At 36.5% G+C, this 20362-nt stretch overlaps 1 protein-coding gene across 3 annotated transcripts in view; it reads left to right on the top strand.

The window, feature by feature from the left end:
• The window catches only part of ANO4 (anoctamin 4), a 350573-nt gene that overhangs the window by 118079 nt on the left and 212132 nt on the right, over positions 1–20362 (top strand). For all 3 annotated transcript variants that reach the window (XM_032416461.1, XM_032416459.1, XM_032416460.1), the window contains exon 2: positions 1979–2170. In XM_032416461.1, the coding sequence (XP_032272352.1) occupies positions 2116–2170 (55 nt within the window). In that variant the 5' untranslated portion in view covers positions 1979–2115. The remainder of the gene's footprint in view (positions 1–1978; positions 2171–20362) is intronic.

Consider the following 20362-nt stretch of genomic DNA (forward strand, 5'->3'; position numbering starts at 1 on the left):
ATGTAAAATATGATACCACATAACTAAAACCTGGAGAGGAGTAAAGAATGGGTTCAAACTTAAGCGACCATCAACTTAATAGACTGCCATATGCAGAAGATTTTATCTACAAACCTAATGGTAACCACAAATCAAAGCCCACTAATAGATATGTAAAGAATAAAGAGAAAGGAATCCAAGCATATCACTAAAGAAGACTAACAAGCCATGAAAGAAAGAGAAGAAAGGATCTGAGAAAAACTACAAAAACAACCACAAAACAAGTAACAAAATGGCAATTAACACATATATATATATCAATAATTACCTTGAATGTAAATCGACTAAATGCTGTAATCAAAAGTCATAGGGTGACAGTGGTTAAAAAAACAAGACCCATCTGTATGCTTCCTACAAGAGACTCATTTCAGACCTAAAGACACCTGCAGATTGAAATTGAGGGGATGGAGAAACATTTATCATGCAGATGGGTGTCAAAAGAAAGCTGGAGTAGCAATACTTAAATCAGACAAAGTAGACTTTAAAACAAAGTCTGTAAAAACTTAAAAGAAGGACACTATATAAATAAAAGCAAATATAAACTGTTGGGACTACATCAAAATAAAATGTTTCTGCACTGTGAAGGAAACAATAAAACTAAAAGGCAACCTACTGAATGGGAGAAGATATTTGAAGACATATCTGATAAAGGGTTACTATCCAAAATATATTTAAAAACTCAACACCTAAAAACCCACAAATAATTCAATTAAAAATGGGCAGAAGACATGAATAGACATTTCTCCAAAGAAACAGACACATGAAAAAATGCTCAGCATCATTCATCATCTCATCATCAGGGAAATGCAAATCAAAACTATAATGAGATATTACCTCACATTTGTCAGAATGGCTTAAATCAACACAAGAAACAGTAAGTTTTGGTGGGGAGGTAGAGAAAGGGCAACCCTTTTGCACTGTTGTTGGGAATACAAACTAGTGTAGCCACTGTGGAAAACAGTATGAGGGTTTCTCAAAAAGTTAAAAATAGAACTACCCTATGATCCAGTAATCACACTTCTGGGTATTTGCCCAAAAAAATACAAAAACACTAATTCAAAGGGATTCATGCATCCATATGTTTATTGCAGCATTATTTATAATAGCCAAATTATGGAAGCAGCCCAAGTGTCCATCAGCTGATGAATGGATAAAGAATATGTGGTATATATATATATATATATAATGGAATATTATTCAGCCATAAAAATATGAAATCTTGCCATTTGCAACAACGTGGATGGAGCTAGAGAGTATGTTAAATGAAATAAATCAGAGAAAGTAAAATACCATGTGATTTCACTCATGTGGAATTTAAGAAAAAAAACAAATGAGCAAAAGAAAAAGAGAGACAAACCAAGAAACAGATTCTTAACTATAGAGAACAAACTGATGGTTAGTGAAGGGGAAGTACATGGGGGGATGGGAGGATGGGTGAAATAAGTGATGGGCATTAAGGAGAGCGTTTGTTGTATTGAGCACTGGGTGATGTATGGAATTGTTGAATCACTATATTGTATACCTGAAACTAACTAACACTGTATGTTAATTCTACTGGAATTAAAATATTTTTAAGAAAGGAAAAAAAATTGCTCGATTTTTATTGAAATTCCAGATACCCCAGCAACAGTTTCTAATCTAAATAAGTGCATATTTTCCCAGGATTTTGGAAAAAATTTTAATATTTGACTTTATTGGATCTCATTCACAAAACTCTTGTCATGAGAACTGAGAATGTCCACTTTTGAATGAACTAATGTTCAGTGAATAATGCAATGTGAAAATCAATCAGTATCAGAATTCCAGTGTCATTAGCATCCCTTAAGAATTTGAACCATAATTACTTATGCTGTCTGTATTTCATGCCAGAAAATAATTTGGCATTTTAACCATTCAGAAGTGACTTCTTTAATAATAATGGTGCTATTTCTCATTCCAGGTTTAAGTTTATCTATTCATGGGGCTGAAAAGCGTTTGCAAATCCATCAACGGCGAAGTGTGGCAAGCCGCCCAGGATCACGTCGCCTGCCCGTGGTCAGGCATTCCTCACTTCCACCAGGCAGAAGGTCAATAAAAATGGAGGCAAGCTCTTCTGGAATCACCAATGGGAAAACCAAAGTCTTCCACCCAGGTAATGCATGGGAAATATTCAACAGATACCCATTTTAGCAGCAACCTAATATTGCCTGCATTATATTTTTATTCCAGTTAAACATGCCTTTTTATTTTTTTATGTTTATTTTTTTTAAACTTGCCTTTTTAAAGAGTCTTGTTTTTTCCCTTCTTTTCCCTTTGGTCAGTGGTAAATGTCACCAAGACCAAAAAGAAGAGAAAGAGCTTGATGTGTCAGAAAAGGTTAAGGCTACATTCTACCTATAATAGTAGAATCTAAATGAAAATCTGAGTGAGTAAACTCTTACTCAGTTCAGAAAAGCTTAATTGTATAATACAATAAAATAAAGATTTGGCCATTTTCTTGATAATTTGCTCTAAGATAGTCCAGGGAAAAATTCAAGGTAAAAATGCTGACTTTGAAGCCTGCGTTATCTGATTTGCCTTGGCTGTATTGTCTGGAGATTAGGAGCGAAGACTGGGATTGTATTAAGTTTCAAGGCTCTGGAAAACATCTGTGATTTCTTAAAAATGTTAAAATGAGTTTAAATTAAAATAGGTAATTTCAACTAAAAGGTTTTATTTGCTTGTTTGGATGAGAGGCTTATCTAAGTATGCATTCATTCATTCATTCAGCGAATTTACTTTGAGTGCCTTCTACATGCCAGGCATTGTTTTGGGTGTTGAGAAAACATCAGTGAATAAGGCAACATTTCTGCCCATCTGATTCATAGAAACATTGAATTGTGAGGCAGTTTAGAAGTCCTGAACCTGATCCTGATTCCTCTGGTTATGTCCTGGCAGGTGGCCACCCAGCTCCAACTGAAGCCAAGCCTCCGTCTCTAGATATGTCACACTATCTCTCTCTCAACTGATAACCTTGTTTCCTAAACTCACTGAGCTACCCCAGGGCCATTGGGTGTGAATAACTGCAGATTCCTTACCCTCCACCTCCAAATTTATCTCTGCATTATTTTCATTCTACTTCTCTTTCCCCCAGTTTTCAGAAAGTGAAGGTCCTCCCATTGTCCTTGACCAAGACTTCACCTGTGGCTTTGGCCACCCCTCCTCTCTTGAGCCTCACTCAGGAGAATATGTACCCTCTTTCTCGTCTTTTCTCCTCCCTTGCTTTTGGCTTAAGAAGGCTTAAGCTTCTTCCATTCTAATCATTTTCTTTTGACACTGACCTTTTCTCTCTTCTGCCATGTTTCCTCCTCTAAAAGAATGATCTACTCTTGTTTTCTCTTCTCTCTCACTTCCTAGCCACTCTTGAACCTAATACAATCTGGTTTCTAGATTATCCACTCTATCACAGCTGTCTTGAGGCCCTTCGTGACCTCCTTTTATCACAGAATGCTGAGTGGCAGACTCTTCTGATGCACCAGACCAGGGTGGACCACCACTTCTTCCCCACAACACTGTTCCCTTGTTTCCATGATGACCTTCTTTCTTGGTTCTCCTCTTACTTCTCTCACAGGTAACTTGGATGGTTTCCCAACCACTAGCATCTCTCTCTTCCCCTGGCTTCCTGTCCCAGTACATCCTTTATATCAAATCCAGAATAATTCATCTCTACCCCTAATCCTGTCATTCGGCTTGTTGATCCTACTGAATATGAGGTAAAGTTCAAACCTCTGAGCATGTAAAAAAACAAATGCCTTTCCTGATCTAGCTCTACTGCCTCTCATCCTTCATTTTTACCCCTTTCTGCCTTAAGCCTTATATTCTACTTTATCAGTCCCAGTTCAACCAGAAAAGCAGAACCAGGAGAAGGTGGATATTTAGAGATTTATTACAAGAAATTGGCTTCCATAATTGGGAAGGCTATGTAGGCAAGCCTGAAATCCATAGAGCAGGCCATCATGAATGGCATGCTGGAACTTTTGGGCACAGCTGAAGCTGCTGTCTATAGGAGGAATTTCTTCAGAGAAGCCTCAGCTCTGCTTTTGAGACCTTTCAACTTATTGAATCAGTCCTGCACAGATTATTTAGGATAATCTTTCTTACTGAAAGCAACTGTTTATGGACTTTAATTATATCTACAAAACACCTTCACAGCAACACCTAGATAAGTGTTCATTGAGTAACTGGGGACTGTAGTCTAGCCAAATAGTCATATCAACCAGACCATCACATCTAATCAAACTGACTTGCTTTCAGTTCTCCATCACATGATGGTATTTCATGTCTCCCAACCTTTGTTCATGCTGCTCTCTCTAGGATGCCCTGGTTTTGTTCTATTATCTTTTAACATTTTAAAATTACCTGTCTGTCTCTCCACCATAAGGTCTTCAAGGGCAGGAATTATTTATCTTTGCACTTTCAGAAAACATTTGCAGGGTAGGATTGAACTGAATCTTCATTAGCTATTTTTCAGACTATTACAATAGCTTTATTGTACATTTTTTTCAGCTTTCTTGGGATAACATTGACAAATTACAATAGCTTTCTAATTGTTCTATCTGACTTGCCTTCAACAAATGTTTATTGGAGGCCTATTAGGTTACCTGGCACTCTTCAAGTATTTGGGGTACATCAATGAATGAGGAATGAGTCTGGAAGTTTGAGAAACAGCACAGAGGCCCCCTGAGCCTGGAATGAGGGGAAATACCAGCCTAGGAAGCTCAGATAGAGCAGGGCCTTGAAGGCCATTATAAGGACTTAGAGCTCTTTGCAAAATGGGAATTCTCACAGGTTTTTGAGCAGAATAATCCCATGATCTGACTTATTTTTTTTTAAGATTTATTTATTTATTCTAGAGAGAGAGAGAACATAAGAGTGCACGAGTAGGTGGGGGGAGGGGCAGAGAGAGAGAATCTTCAGATTCCCCACTGAGTGCAGAGCCTGATGCAGGGCTTGATCCCAGGACCCTGAGATCATGACCCGAATCAAAATCAAGAGCAGTATGCTTAATTGACTGAGCCACCCAGGTGCCCTGATGTGACTTATATTTTAAGAGGACCACATTGGCAACTGTGTGAGAATACACTATAGATGGAGAGGGTGAAAGGAGAAAGGTCAAACAGGAGGCCATCATAACAGTCTGGTAAAAGGAATGATGGTAGCTCTAACTAAGGGTGGCAGAAATGGTAGTGAGAATTTGGATTCTGGAAGTATTTTAAAGTTGGGCCATCAGGATTTCCCAGTGGATTGGATGTGGGGTAAGAGAGAAAGGAGAGCTAAAGATGGCTCTAAGGTTTTTGGCCTGAATAAATTGGATTGGTATCAACTGAGATGGAGAAGGCTGCAGGGGAAGCACATTCGGTGGGTTTTAGGGAAGAGTAGGGCCAAGATCAGAAGTCTGATTTTGGACATGATAATATCAAGAACTGGTGAGATCATGTGGGTGGTGAAATAAGCATGTCTTGGATGTGAGAGATTGGTCTGGGAAGAAGATATAAAATCAACTGTTGTTGACATATAAATGGTCTTTAAAGCCAAGTGATGAAAAGAGATGACAGAAGGAAGAAGTAAAGATGGAGAAGGGGAGATGATGAAGGGCTGGAATCTGAGTGACTCCAATAGTAAAGGTAGGAGAGAATGAAGACTAAGAAAGAATGACTGTCAAGGATGTCTAGAAACTAGAAATTACATGTTTTGGAAGTAAAGAAAGTTTATCAAGAAGAGAGGAGTGATTATATAGGATAATATTGCTGAAAGTCAAGTAAGATGAGAGCTAAGAGTTGGCCATTGATTTTAGTAAAGTGGCAATCGATGGTGATTTTGATAAGAACAGTTTTGGTGAAGTGGTGTGGGTGAAACCCTGATTAAAGTGGGTTTAAGAGAAAATGGAAGGATATGAATTAGATATTGTGAATATAGACAACTTTTTTAAAAGCAGTTTTGCTGTGAAGGCTAGTGAACAAATAAGGCCCTGGCTGGAGAAGAAGTAAAGTCAAGAGAGCATTTTGTTTTTTTCAAAATAGAACATCTCCAGCAGATAATTTATGATGTTCAGGAGAGGGGAGAATTCATGATGTGTGTGTCAGTGATAGATGAGAACTATGCACAATAGAATTATGAATAATTTATCTGTGATAACAGATGGGAAGACAGAGTACATGTGGCTGTTGGCAGTGTGATGAAGGTCTAAAAAGTTCTTTACTACTGTATCAGTTTTATCTGTAATGTAGGAAGCAAGGTCACCATTGAGAATGAGAATGAAGTTATTAAAGGGCTATTTGAGATTCATGGTCATGAAATTAAAGTAGGACAGGTCATCGTGGTTGTGTATTTTTCTTTAACTTTGTTTAGGTACATACATGAAGACATGGAATAGATGGACAGTTAACATTTAGTCAGGGTTGTGATTTTGCCAAGGAATTAGGAAAAGAGAGAGAGAGAATCAAAGGTGTATGAGAGGGAATGATGACATTCACATTGAATTATGTGATTCAAGCTTGGTAAAGAGGGGAGTGAAGCCAATAAGGGAATGGGGGCAATGGGAAGTTGATAGAATCAGTTGGAGGTTCCAGAGGGGTTGAAAGGGTGTCAGGTTTAGGGTAGGGAGAAGAGCTAGAAAGTTAAGAGGTGGTTTTAAGAGGGTGAGTGGCATGCCTGGCACTGATATTATGGAGGGGTTTGCTGTTATTAGTAATGACAAGGTCTACACTAGGGTATGAAATGAGTGGCTGTAATAGGGTGGAGGGCAAGATCATTGGAGGAAAGAATTCTCAGGGACTGAGAAGCCAGGGTTTGGGAAAGATCATCTATATAGATATTGAAACTGTCAAGGATTGAATAGTGTTTAGAAGAGGGATAATAAGCCAGGACTTGACCTCATCCAGAAATGAGGGAGCATGACCCGGAGGCAGCAGGTGAATGCAATTGATGAAGGATTGAAGGTGATATAACAACCTGAGATTCAAGACTGGGGATGTTTAGGGAATAGGGAAGACCAGTGGTCTGCAGGTGCCATTAAGACTCAAGGAAGATACCTCTTCCTCTCCAGGTCCATTGGTGTCAGGACTATAGGAGACAAATAGTACCATAGGAAAGAGCCACAGGGAAGCAGTGACCTTTGGAAGAGCCAGGCTTTCATAAGAGCAAGATGATGAAGGGAACAATCTGAGAAAAGACTGATGGTGGGAGGAGAATTCTGGAGGGCCCAGTGGAAGGGATTTGGATGTTGGGGAATTGCATTCCACAGCTTTCTTTAATTAATTTTCTGGGACATCCCAAAGTTTTCCTCCAAAGAAAACCATTAATATTATCCCTCCTCTACTTAATAATCTTTATGGCTGTCCAGAAGAAAGTGCAACCTTGTGAGTTCAGTTTCTTAAGCCCTTAGTAGTTTAACCTCTTCCTATTTTTCCTGGCTTATCTTTTTTTTTTTTTTTTTACAAAAAAAATTATTGTATTTCTAATAATGTAAAGGTGAATCTTTTACCTGTTCAATAAAAATCATCTTAAACTTTACAATGTGTATACTTTAAAATGTCAGTTAAGATTCTGTCAGAAATTGGTCAGATTCTTGCCAAGGTAAGAAAACAGAAGTAAAAGGATCAGTATAAGTTCTCCCTGATGGTTTCCCCTCATTTATTACCAGGTGGTGCAGCACAGACTTGAATCCTCCAGTGAAAGACACTTCTTTTGAACTCTGAGCTTCACCCTGTAGTGGGGGGCGTGGGCTCTAGAGTAAGACAGACCTGAGTCTGAATTCAAGCTCCCTTCTGAACCTGTTTCTAATCGAGGATGGAGAAAATACTATCACTGACTCTTTTGGGTTATGAGCAAGAACTCATGAACTATTAGGAATATACCACAGTAAGCACTCTTATTGGGCCAAAATTGGCCTTTGTGCAGCATCTACATACATACCTTCATTCTAGTGCTAGACACATAGAAGATGGTCAATAAAGAGGCCACCATTAGAGGGTAAGATCCTGGCTTATCTTTTGTACCCCAGCCTGCCTTATTCTACTTTAACCATATATAGCTCTTCACTATTTCTCAAATAAGCTCTTTTGGACATGCTCCTTCCCCACTTTTGAAAATGCCCCTTCCCCCAGTAAATCTCTACTTAGCCCTTCTCATTCCTCAAAATGTAACCCAATCCCACATCCTCTCAAAAGCTTTCCTAGACCTCACTGTTCAGAATTGGTCTCCCACTTTCCAGTACTTCCACAGAATTCAGAAGCTTTATTGAAGTCCATATGTTTTTTAGATTTCATAGTTCTCCTGGAAGGCAGGAACTATATTCAATTTATCTTTTATTTCCATCTGAACTGACCCCATGCTTTATTCACAGAAAGGTTTACTAAATGATTATTTGCTGTTTGTCGAAATCTAGTCCACCCACTGGGTATAGGTTTGCATTCTGAAGTTACACAGACTAAATCTAATTCCTTCAAATGATGTTCCTTTAAAAACTCATCTTGAGCTATTTGCCAACTGAAACATTTCCTAGTTCCTTCAATGCTTCCTTCAATGTTACGGTATTCAGATTATTTACCATCATACTCACTCTGCTGTTAGAAACCATCTTATTTCAATTACTGCCTCTTTGAATATACAGTGCCCAGAATTACATAGAGTATTTTGTTCATGTCTGATCCAGGTAGAGTCAGTCAGTGTTTATTTGACATCTTATGCTGAAATTAATGTAATTTAAAGAAGTGTTAAAGTATTTTCTAATGGTGTAGTGTCAGTGTGAGATAATTTAGCATCTGTCAAGTCACTGATCTCACCTTAAAAACATCACTATGTTTATCCATAATTTTATCATAGATGTTGAACCCTACTTGCATTGGCTAATGGTAGAAAATATAAATAAATGAAGGGGGGGAAATCGGAGGGGGAGATGAACCATGAGAGACTATGGACTCTGAGAAACAAACTGAGGGTTCTAGACAGGAGGGGGTTGGGGGAATGGGTTAGCCTGGTGATGGGTATTAAAAAGGGCACATACTGAATGGAGCCCTGGGTGTTATACGCAAACAATGAATCATGGAACACTACATCAAAAATTAATGATGTAATGTATGGTTATTAACAGAACATAATAAAATTAAAAAATTCTTTTTTTTTAATTTTTTAAAAAATTCTTTAGCACCAAATTATAATTAAAAATTATATTAAACAAATTATAATTAAAAACCTGTTTTTAAATATGTATATTTAAAACTTCTGCAAGAAAGATGTGACTTCAGTTGCATCCTTTTATTTTTAGTATACTTACACTAATGCATCATAGCTCTCTGTTGGGAGATTATAAAAGGGCTCGCAAACTTATTTGTAGTGAGTCATACATCTTAGAAGCATCATAGACATTTTAGTAATATTGAGGCCTATTATGTGATCCATCCACTTTTTACAAAGTTAATAATCCCAATTCTCAAAGTGCTTTCTAAAAGCTCACTCAGACTTGTTGTGAAGTACAAAAAGAAAAAATAAGAGTTTTGTTGATCTTCTATGCTATCAGCCCTGAACAATTTCAATTCATTTATCCCCCTTTAAGTTTACAAACATTTCTGAGTTCCTACTATGTACAAACAAATATTTATTTGGAAGGTAACTTGTTGGGACTGGTTGGGAATGGTATAAAACTCTATTATACATGGACTTAGGGAGCTTACAGTCATGTCCAAAGAGAAATCAGTCAGGGTTCTTTGGTTATAAACAACTGAAACTAATTATTAATCCAAGCAAAGAAAGAATTTAAATCTGCAGGATATGGATGGAAAGCCTATGGATGGAACCAGCCTTGGAAAAGGAACAGAAACCAAGAAATGAATTATTTGATTATCTGGAATAAATGAACCCTTACCATTTGTCTTAGTTTTGCATTATTTGGCTCAAGTTTTGAAGACTTGGAAGAAGCAGTCTTATTGACCATACACCTTTCCCTTGGCTGGGTAGGTTGTAATGAAAGAAAGGATAGGACAGAAGGAGATTTCTCCCTTCAGTTGTTATAATAGGATTGTAGGACCCCTCAATTTCTCCTCCCACCTGAGCTACATATGGTAAGGGAAAGACACTGCCCCAAAAGGAAATAGAGGGGATGTTAGAAAAGAGAAATGTACATGCAAGAATGTCCACTATAGGGACCTGTATGTAACCTGCTATAATAGAAGTCAAGCTGTTTTAAGGGCTGGAATGAAGATACAAATAAAGTTATGGGAATATTCTTAGTGGGAAAAATTTAAGGATTCACAAAGTATGTAGTCTACAAATTGGACTTTGAAGGTCAACTAGAATGTCAACAGGAGGATGGAGGGATGACCATTCATATACAGGAGAGAACATAATAACAGAGAAAATGCATTGACTGGTTATGAATATAGGCTTTGTTGCTAGAGATTTTGAACCCAGATATGTTAACTGATAGGTATACAGACTTGGGCAAATGACTTAGGTTCTGTGAATCTCAGTTTTCTGATGAGCAAAATGAGGATATTAATACCTATTTCATGGTGTTAGAGTTGCCAGATGAAATACAGGACTCACAGTTAAATTTCAAACAAACAGCAAATGCTTTTTGGTGTATTTCCCAATATTGCATGGGGCACACTTATAATAAAAAATTATTAGTTGTTTATTTGAAATTCAAATTTAACTGGGTACTCTGTATTTTTATGCACTATAGCTAACAACTCTCTGTAACATTGTTAGGACAAGTTAATAAATTCATTAATGTAAAATGCTGAATATGATCCTTGGCACATAGTAGGTGCTCAGTTATAAATGGTAGTGATCACTTTTGTTTTCACTATCATAGACAAAATTCAGAAGCCTGAAGGTGAATATGTCCCAGAACCCTTTCTTGCTCAGTCACTGTACCATAGAGCAGTTTTCCGGTTAACTTGTGCTGGAATTAATATTTTCATTGTGCTATACGGACACAGGAGCTCTTTATCTTTGTCTTGTATTTGTGTGGTTTCGTTTTTCTTCTGATTATTTCAGATGTTTCTCTTGTGTCTTGATTTCAACTTGACCTTATCTTTTAGCCACTCATAATTAATGAATATTATTTTCTATTCCCCTTTATAGACTGACAATAAAAGTATTAAATGTCACCAAGCTTGGGACTATAAGGGTCAAGAGCAGAGTAAACTGAAGCACTGATTGCAATTTTTTGAATTCAAAACTGTAAAACTTAGTGGGTATAGATCACATTATCCCATTTTAATGACTATGCCATATAAAATAGAATTAGAAGCCTTCTGCAATCTAAAATATTTCTTCTATTGCTTTTTCTTTATCTGTTAGGCCTATCACACAGTCCCAGAGGGATATCATTAATCCCAGAATTTGTCCTTTAGTCTCTTTTAGAGTTTGTAAAATGGTGTTTTTACTGATATGTTTCATGGTTTTCCCAAATAATTTCTAACACAATTCCTTTTATCTTTTAATTTAAAACCTAAGCAGCCCTTTATGCTTATTTTGTCCTTATGTATATATATGGTGTCTAAATGCTGGGACAAGTTGATTTCACACAAGAGAAACTTTAGGATGTTGTTGTTTCCAGTGAAGCTGCAATGTAGTTCTGTCTGTATACAGAGGTATTAAGTGTTTGACAAATAAAATTATAGCTACAATTTATTAATCACTCTACCATATTCTCAACCTCAAGAACCGTTAAGCTGCTTACATTCCTTATCTCATTTAATTTCCCTAATATGCTCATGCTGTTATCCTTATTTTTATGGCTGGAGAAACTAAGGCACAGAGAAGGTTAAATAACTTGCCCAAGGACATACAGCCAGTAGATGGCAGAGGCAAGATTCCACATCAGGTAGTCTGATTCTTTTTTTTTTTTTTAATTTAATTTAATTTAATTTAATTATGTTATGTGAGTTACTATACAGTACATCATTAGTTTTTGATGTAGTGTTCCTTGATTCATTGTTTTATGTAACACCCAGTGCTCCACGCAATATGTGCCCTCCTTAATACCCATCACCAGGCTAACCCATCCCCCCACCCCCCTCCCCTCTAAAAGCCTCAGTTTGTTTCTCAGAGTCCATAGTCTCTCATGGTTCGTCTCCCCCTCTGATTTCCACCCCCTTCACTTTCCCCTTCCTTCTCCTAATGTCCTTCATGCTATTCCTTATGTTCCACAAATAACTGAAACCATATGATAATTGACTTTCTCTGCTTGATTTAATTCACTTAGCATCATCTCCTCCAGTCCCATCCATGTTGATGTAAAAGTTGGGTGTTCATCCTTTCTCATGGCTGAGTAATATTCCATTGTATATATGGACCACATTTTCTTTATCCATTCATCTGTTGAACGGCATCTCGGCTCTTTCCACAGTTTGGCTATTGCTGACATTGCTGCTATGAACATTGGGGTGCATATGGCCCTTCTTTTCACTACATCTGTGTCTTTGGGATAAATACCCAGGAGTGCAATTGCTGGATCATAGGGTAGCTCTATTTTTAATTTTTTGAGGCACCTCCACACTGTTTTCCAAAGTGGCTGTACCAACTTGCATTCCCACCAACAGTGTAAGAGGGTTCCCTTTCTCCACAACCTCTCCAACATTTGTTGTTTCTTGCCTTGTCAATTTTTGCCATTCTAAATGGTGTAAGGGGTATCTCAAATGTGGTTGTGATTTGAATTTCCCTGATGGCTAATGATGATGAACATTTTTTCATGTGTCTGTTAGCCATTTGTATGTCTTCTTCAGAGAAGTGTCTTTTCATGTCTTCTGCCCATTTTTTGACTTGATTATTTGTTTTTTGGGTGTTGAGTTTGAGAAGTTCTTTATAGATCTTGGATATAAGCCCTTTGTCTGTAGTGTCATTTGTAAAAATCATCTCCCATTCCGTGGGTTGCCTCTTTGTTTTGTTGACGGTTTCCTTTGCTGTGCAGAAGCTTTTTATCTTGATGAAGTCCCAAAAGTTCATTTTAGCTTTTGTTTCACTTGCCTTTGGAGATGTATCTTGAAAGAAGTTGCTGTGGCTGATGTTGAAGAGGTTACTGCCTATGTTCTCCTCTAGGATTTTGATGGATTCCTGTCCCACATTGAGGTCTTTCATGCATTTAGAGTTTATCTTTTCGTATGATGTTAGAGAATGGTCGAGTTTCATTCTTCTGTATATATAGCTATCCAATTTTCCCAGCACCATTTATTGAAAAGACTGTCTTTTTTCCATTGCATATTTTTTCCTGCTTTGTTGAAGATTATTTGACCATAGAGTTGAGGGTCCATATCTGGGCTCTCTATTCTGTTCCATTGCTCTATATGTCTGTTTTTGTGCCAGTACCATGCTGTCTTGGTGATCACAGCTTTGTAATATAGCTTGAAATCAGGTTCTTTCATTCAATGTGCTAATGTTACCTTCTTCTTCAAATGATGTGGTGGCAATATATTTCTAGCAAGTTAGTATAACAGAGCCTTGGAAAATTTAAATTACAAGCCCTATAATAGTTCAAATCTTAGCATAAGAAGACCATGCTGAAGAAAGGACCAGGATTTCATTGGAAAGTGATGCTCTACTTTGTAGCTTCTTTTTTGTTTTACTCTGCATTAGGCCTTTATTTTTTTCATCCTCCCTTTTTCTGGTTCCAATATTATGGAACACATTCCATTTCCCTGAGTTTAACTATTACTTTCTGGCCCTCATGTCAAGGTCTGATCTCAAATTAGGGAACAGACTGAACTCAGCAAGTGCCTTTCATGTTGTCTTTCACCTCTTAAAACAGCAGTACCAGGAGCTATGGGGAAAGGGACAGAGAGAGACAAGGAGCAAGTAAGGAGAGATTAAAAAAAAAAAAAAAAGCTAAGAAAGACTTGTGTCTTCCTTAAGAAGCCAAATGAAGGCTGACTTATCTCTAGTTCTGCCAGAATGAGAGTCGAGATTCAACTCATTCTCTAGGGAAAAAGTAAGGAAAAAGCAAATGGATGGCTGTTCTTTAAAACAGTAATGATCATAAGACAACTACCTCACATTAAATGATGCCTCACTGTTTCTAAGGGGCTTTCACAAATATTTCTTCTATATCTCATTTAGTTCTTCCACTAGTCCATGAGATGGAATTATTCTTATTTTACTATGGCTCAGGAAAGGAAATTGCTTGCCCAAAAGTATAAAATTAGTAATTGGTGCACCCTAACTAAGACCTATATCTAATTTCTTACGAGTTTTTTTCCCAGCTGTGCCATTTTTTCCCCTTGAAGATGAGAGTTAGTTGAGAGTGAAATTTTGGTGTTTTTTTCACTTTATCTGGAAACAAACATTGAGAATTGTGACTGAAGCTTCTTTACTGAACCTAAAGAACCTGGCTACTCTTCCTGAATAGATCTGAAGCTGGGTGAAATTACATGTTTGTTTTATTTGTGAAATGGATTTTTCATGTGACTGGAAGATAAGATCTTCCACGTGGCTTTGAAACTATGTGGTAGAAGAACTATAAGATTTACTTTCGACTTCTGTTTCATTTCTCGTAGTGTTGAAGGTGAACGCAGTGTCTTTCAGAACAGTCAGTTGTATGATTTGGAAATAACACTAATCATCCTTCATTTGAATCTCTTCCTCTTTAAGTTTTTTTTTTTTCCTTTTTGATGTGTGTTGTGAGTTTAGTAAATATGGGGTGCTTAGGAAAACAAGCTATTTTGGGCATTGGTATCTGTGTTCCTTGCTCTCATTTGCTGAGTAACAAAATTGTGTTTTCTAAAAATATGTGCCAAATTCTTCCCTTAGATATTTACATTTTCTTTTCCCTTTGCTGAGGGACATATGCACATATTTTGACTTATATGATGCATAAAGAGAGAATTTTCTGAAGGATCCTTTCACAACCATTTGAACACACAAAATGAATGAAGAAAAGCTGCAGAAAAGGCAGTCACAAGGAAAACCAAATGACTAATTTCTGGAACAAGGGTTGTGTTTTGTGTAACATAAAACTCTTACCTTCTGCCCAAGGTTATTTCAAAAATTTTATATTTAGGAAGCTGGGAAAGATTTAAATTACAACTTAACTCAAGACCATACAACTATAACTAGTAACCTAACCCCAACCTAAGCCCTTAATTATGGTAGTTAATAGTAAACTTCTACTATGCTTAATTTCCTCAGTTAGAGGTGAAGGTCATGTACACAATGGACAGAACGCTCATGAGGCTGTTGTCTTGCAAGGCCATACTCTCATACATTCATCTGAAGCTCTTCTGTAGATTTATCATGCAAGTTAAGAGAATAGCAACATTGTAGTAATGCTGAAGGTCTCACAGTTTCTATTCTGCAAACCCTCCTAATCCTGAGGTTTTTTTCTTCCCTTTCTCTGTAAGAATGCATGTCATCATAGCAACAGAACTCATCAGCTAGGAGATTGGAAGATTCCCCCCCCCTCCTTTGCTTGCCCCCCATGGAGCGCTGCCTGCAGGACTCACAGATCCTTCCTGCCCTTTGGAACTTTGCAGCTCTGATTTCCAAGCCCTCTTTGGAACTCCTAGTGCAAGGATGCATTATAATTTAGGAGATCACTGTTTTGCCAATCCTGAGAAACATGGAAACAATTTTGTTGAAAGTCAGCCATTACTGGCTCAAGTACTAGAATTATTCTTTCCATTTTAGACTCAAAAAACATCTACCTGCTATTAGCCAAATGTGGTTCTCCAGTCAGAACCCAGTCCAGAATTGAGTCCTTAGAACTACTCAGTGTTAATCATTTGAAAGAATATCTAGATTTTACAGTGATTGGTGTGGGTGAATCAGTCTGTTTATTCCTTTTAATACAATGCTGAGCTTTCTTTTGTAAGAGAATGATCTTGCAATATCACTAGATTTATAGTTATGCAACACTAATATGAAAGAATGATTTGTGTATCTTTTAAATTTTGATCAATATTTTTATTTATTTTTTTTCTCTGATATACTTTTTTTTATTATTATGTTATGGTAATCACCATACATTACATCATTAGTTTTTGATGTAGTGTTCCATGATTCATTGTTTGCGTATAACACCCAGTGCTCCATGCAGAATGTGCCCTCTTTAATACCCATCAGCAGGCTAACCCATCCCCCCACCCCCTAACCCCCTCCCCTCTAAAACCCTCAGTTTGTTTTCTCAGAGTCCATAGTCTCTCATGGTTCATCTCCCCCTCCGATTTTCCCCCCTTCATTCTTCCCCTCCTGCTATCTTCTTCTTCTTCTTCTTTTTTTTAACATATAATGTATTATTTGTTTCAGAGGTACAGATCTGTGATTCAATAGTCTTACACAATTCACAGTGCTCACCACAATAGCACTTATGAAGCATCTTCTCTTGCGAAGCTTTTTTAGCTTATAGCATACTAAATAGATTTTGGTAAGCACTATAAATGAAGTAAAGACACAGAGATGGAAAGTTTTTCTAGAACCAGTGGAATATCCCACGTGTAAATCTAGGGTTTCCAATTTCAGATCCTTCAGAAGAACTGAATTTATTTTCTTGCTCCTTAAAAGATCTATCTTGAACACTGTCTGATGCAGGGAAAGTTTGTAAAGAAGACAGAATGTACCTCTCCCCCTTCTTAATACCGTTCTTCATCTTAACACTGTCATAGAAACACTGAATTCACTATGGGGAATTGAAAACAAACTCTCAATTACAGGAATGGTGTTTTCTGCAGCCTATTAAGTCCAAAAATATTACAGGTGAGGATTTATTTTAGATATTTATATCAAGTTTTGATGTATCACTGTTTGCTATTCTATAAAAATGTTGCACTTGACAATTTGTATTAAAAATACCTCACAGGACAGGAACTACCAATTTTTATTTGCAGAATATAAATAGAATGTAGACAGATGCTCAAATCAAGCATCATTCATTATGAGGAAATCACAGTAAATACCATTGTCCCCTTTAGCCTACTTTATAGAGTTCCCTCTCTTTTGTGTTGCATGGCGAAGGTAAGATTTAACTTGTCACACTTCTCTTTATTTCTGTTTCAACATGAAATAATTATTCCAAGTCTAATTACAGAGTTTTTTTAATGCATTGTTTTCATTTAGTCTAGACCCTAAACTTGGAATTGGCCTTAATTTTTAGAGACGGAATATGTCATTATAAAATTAGACAGATGAGACATAGAAAATTGATCATCACTTGATGATCTAACACTATGAGCCATAATTGCATGTATGTAAACAATTGTTCATAATTTTTAATGGAGCCTCTCAAAAATTTCATCCTTTCCATTTTATAAATGAGAAAAATGAGGCTCATTATTTAATGGCTCAGGGTCACATAAAAATGGAATTCAAATCCAGGTCAATGTAGTATCAAAATCTGCTTTTTTATACCACTTTGTGTTAATTTGCAAATATAAGATCTATTTATATTTGAACAAGAAATTGAATTTTAAGTCATTTAATGTTAAACTAAGGCAATATAACAGAATAACTAAAAATAATGATTGGATGGATGGGTGGAGGACAAGAGGAAGTGGCAGTCAGTCATATAACTTATATTGTCTTTTATCATAGTAGGAAATAATAAGTAATATATAAAATTGATCAAGAAACAATGGAATACCCACATGGAAATAGCCAAAAGAAGTAAAAACAAACTCTTGAGAGTATTTGTGCTAAAGGAATAGGTTTGGAGTTGAGAAAGGGGTAAGGTTGGCAACTGTTGACTTTCATTATAAGCTTTAAGATGTTGGTACGTCAGCATTTTCTTTATTATTTGACAAGATTTGAGAAGAGCTCACAAAAAAGTAAATGCATGATTTAGAACATGTCTTTCATAGTTGTCTTGATAGATAACCTATCAAGATGCCTTAAAATTATGGATGATGAAAGAAAACTGGGATGTTTTCTCAGTCTGTATCCACTGTTACTAGTAATATGAAATTGCAGTATAAGAGCTTTAATTGAGCAATTAGTATGTTCAAGGCCTTGATCTTGATTCTATAGGAGATAAAAAGGTAGATGCAATTTGGTCCCAGGCCTCCATCATGTTATAGTCTAGTTGAGGGTGCTAGAGATGAAGAAGAAAATCTAGATGGGAAAAGATAGGAGCTCACATGTTGTCTGTGTCTACTCCAAACTGTGCTAGATACTTTACCTTATTTTTGATGGAAAACATGTACCATAGAAAAGATAAAATATAGGTAACTATAGAAGTTCAAAATAGAAATGGTAGAAAATGGTGTTTGCTTGTTAGGGTCAAGAAATGCTTCCTGAAGTGGAGCACTTAGTTTGGGCCTTAAAAGTAGAAAGGGATTTCTACAGACAGAGATGGAATGGGAGAGGCATCGATGTATGTGCTAATTGAGACTCCTATTTAGAGCTTGTTTTTTTTAATTCCTTTTGTATATAAGCATTTAGCTAAGTCCATGTAAACTAGTTACAAATCTAAAATGATTTTTTAACATATTGTTTGCTCAGCGGAAGGTCTTAAACGTAAGCACTGTTATCAAAGTTCCTTTTTATTGGAACTACTTTCAGCTTTATTCTCACACAACAGAGTCACAATTAAGATTTGAGTATCATCACTCAATCAAGTGTAAGAAAAGCTCAAGGCAGATTTGGAGATCACATGAATTTTATGGCTATTTTTGATTTTTAAAATTGTTCATTATATTCTCCACATCTTCATGAATCCTTTCAAAGTTTCCCTTTTTAATGTAACTTATTGGTTTAGTTTCCTTGGGATTACATTTGGTTGCATGTCAATTACTGAAACCCAGTGGGTTATGTTTTATTTTAAAACTTCATCAGTTTGAAACTATGACACTTTCACCATCTTGCTTCTGAAAAAGAGCTTTGTGTTTTGACTTAAAGTCAGAGGCATCAGTGACTGTAGAAAGAGCTTTGATTTTAGAGATCATATCAAAACTATAGGACTAACAACAAATAAATATCAGAAGTTCAAAGTAGACATAGAACTTCTTGTATTGAAGTATTTTGTCTTGCTCACTGGGCAGTATGAGCTAAAGGTAAAGATCGTCACCTTGAAGGATTCATTTGCAAATGTCCTTGCACAAGTGATCACTTTCTATTTAGGAAAGTTTACAAAAGTCCTTGTTTTATAGCATCCCCTACTTTGTCATGTTGGACATTAATGAATGACTTCCTTCCAGAAGTTCCAGACCCTTATATTACACTTTAAAGTATATTTTATATTTCTTCTGAGCAGAGGAAGGAAAATACTTTATATTTTAGGGATTCTAAATGTGATCTTACAGTTTACCATGATGAGAATGTTGCATCCTGCAATTTGGAGCTCTTTAAATTATATATTTTAAGAATTGCATTAATTTAGAAAATTTTATGTTAGATTAATCCATTACTGGCTTAACATCTGTAGTCTTTAAGACTTGAATCCTGAACTCTCAATATTTAATGTTCCCCATGCCACAATCTGAATTTAATGACTTTAAAATTATAAAAATATTTTGTTTATTGTAAAAAAAAATAGAGAAGATAAAGAATAAAAAAATATATACCCATAATTTTATACATGAGAGACAAATTGTGTACCCATTTGGACTATTTTCTTCCTGCCTTTTTTCCTAGTCCTATAAAAGGATATTTTTTTATTATTATTATATTATGTTAATCACAATACATTACATCATTAATTTTTGATGTAGTGTTCCATGATTCATTGTTTGCGTATAACATCCAGTGCTCCATGCAGTACATACCCTCTTTAATATCCATCACCAGGCTAACCCATCCCCCCACCCCTCTCCCCTCTAGAACTCTCAGTTTCTCAGAGTCCATAGTCTCTCATGGTTTGTCTCCCACTCCGATTCCCCCCCTTCATTTTTCCCTTCCTGCTATCTTCTTCTTCTTCTTCTTCTTCTTCTTCTTCTTCTTCTTCTTCTTCTTCTTCTTCTTCTTCTTCTTTCTTCTTCTTTCTTCTTCTTTCTTCTTTCTTCTTTCTTCTTTCTTCTTCTTTCTTCTTCTTCTTTCTTCTTTCTTCTTCTTCTTCTTCTTCTTCTTCTTCTTCTTCTTCTTCTTATGGTATTATTTGTTTCAGAGGTACACATCTGTGATTCAACAGTCTTGCGCAATTCACAGTGCTCACCATAGCACATACCTTCCACAATGTCTATCACTCAGTCACCCCATCCCTCCCACCCCTCACCACTCCAGCAACCCTTAGTTTGTTTCCTGAGATTAAGAATTCCTCATATCAGTGAGGTCATATGATACATGTCTTTCTCTGATTGACTTATGTCGCTCAGCATAATACCTCCAGTTCCATCCACGTCATTGCAAATAGCAAGATTTCATTCCTTTTGATGGCTGCATA

This window comes from Phoca vitulina, unplaced genomic scaffold (assembly GCF_004348235.1).
Source record: "Phoca vitulina isolate PV1807 unplaced genomic scaffold, GSC_HSeal_1.0 scaffold19, whole genome shotgun sequence".
In the NCBI taxonomy this organism is placed as follows: domain Eukaryota; kingdom Metazoa; phylum Chordata; class Mammalia; order Carnivora; family Phocidae; genus Phoca; species Phoca vitulina.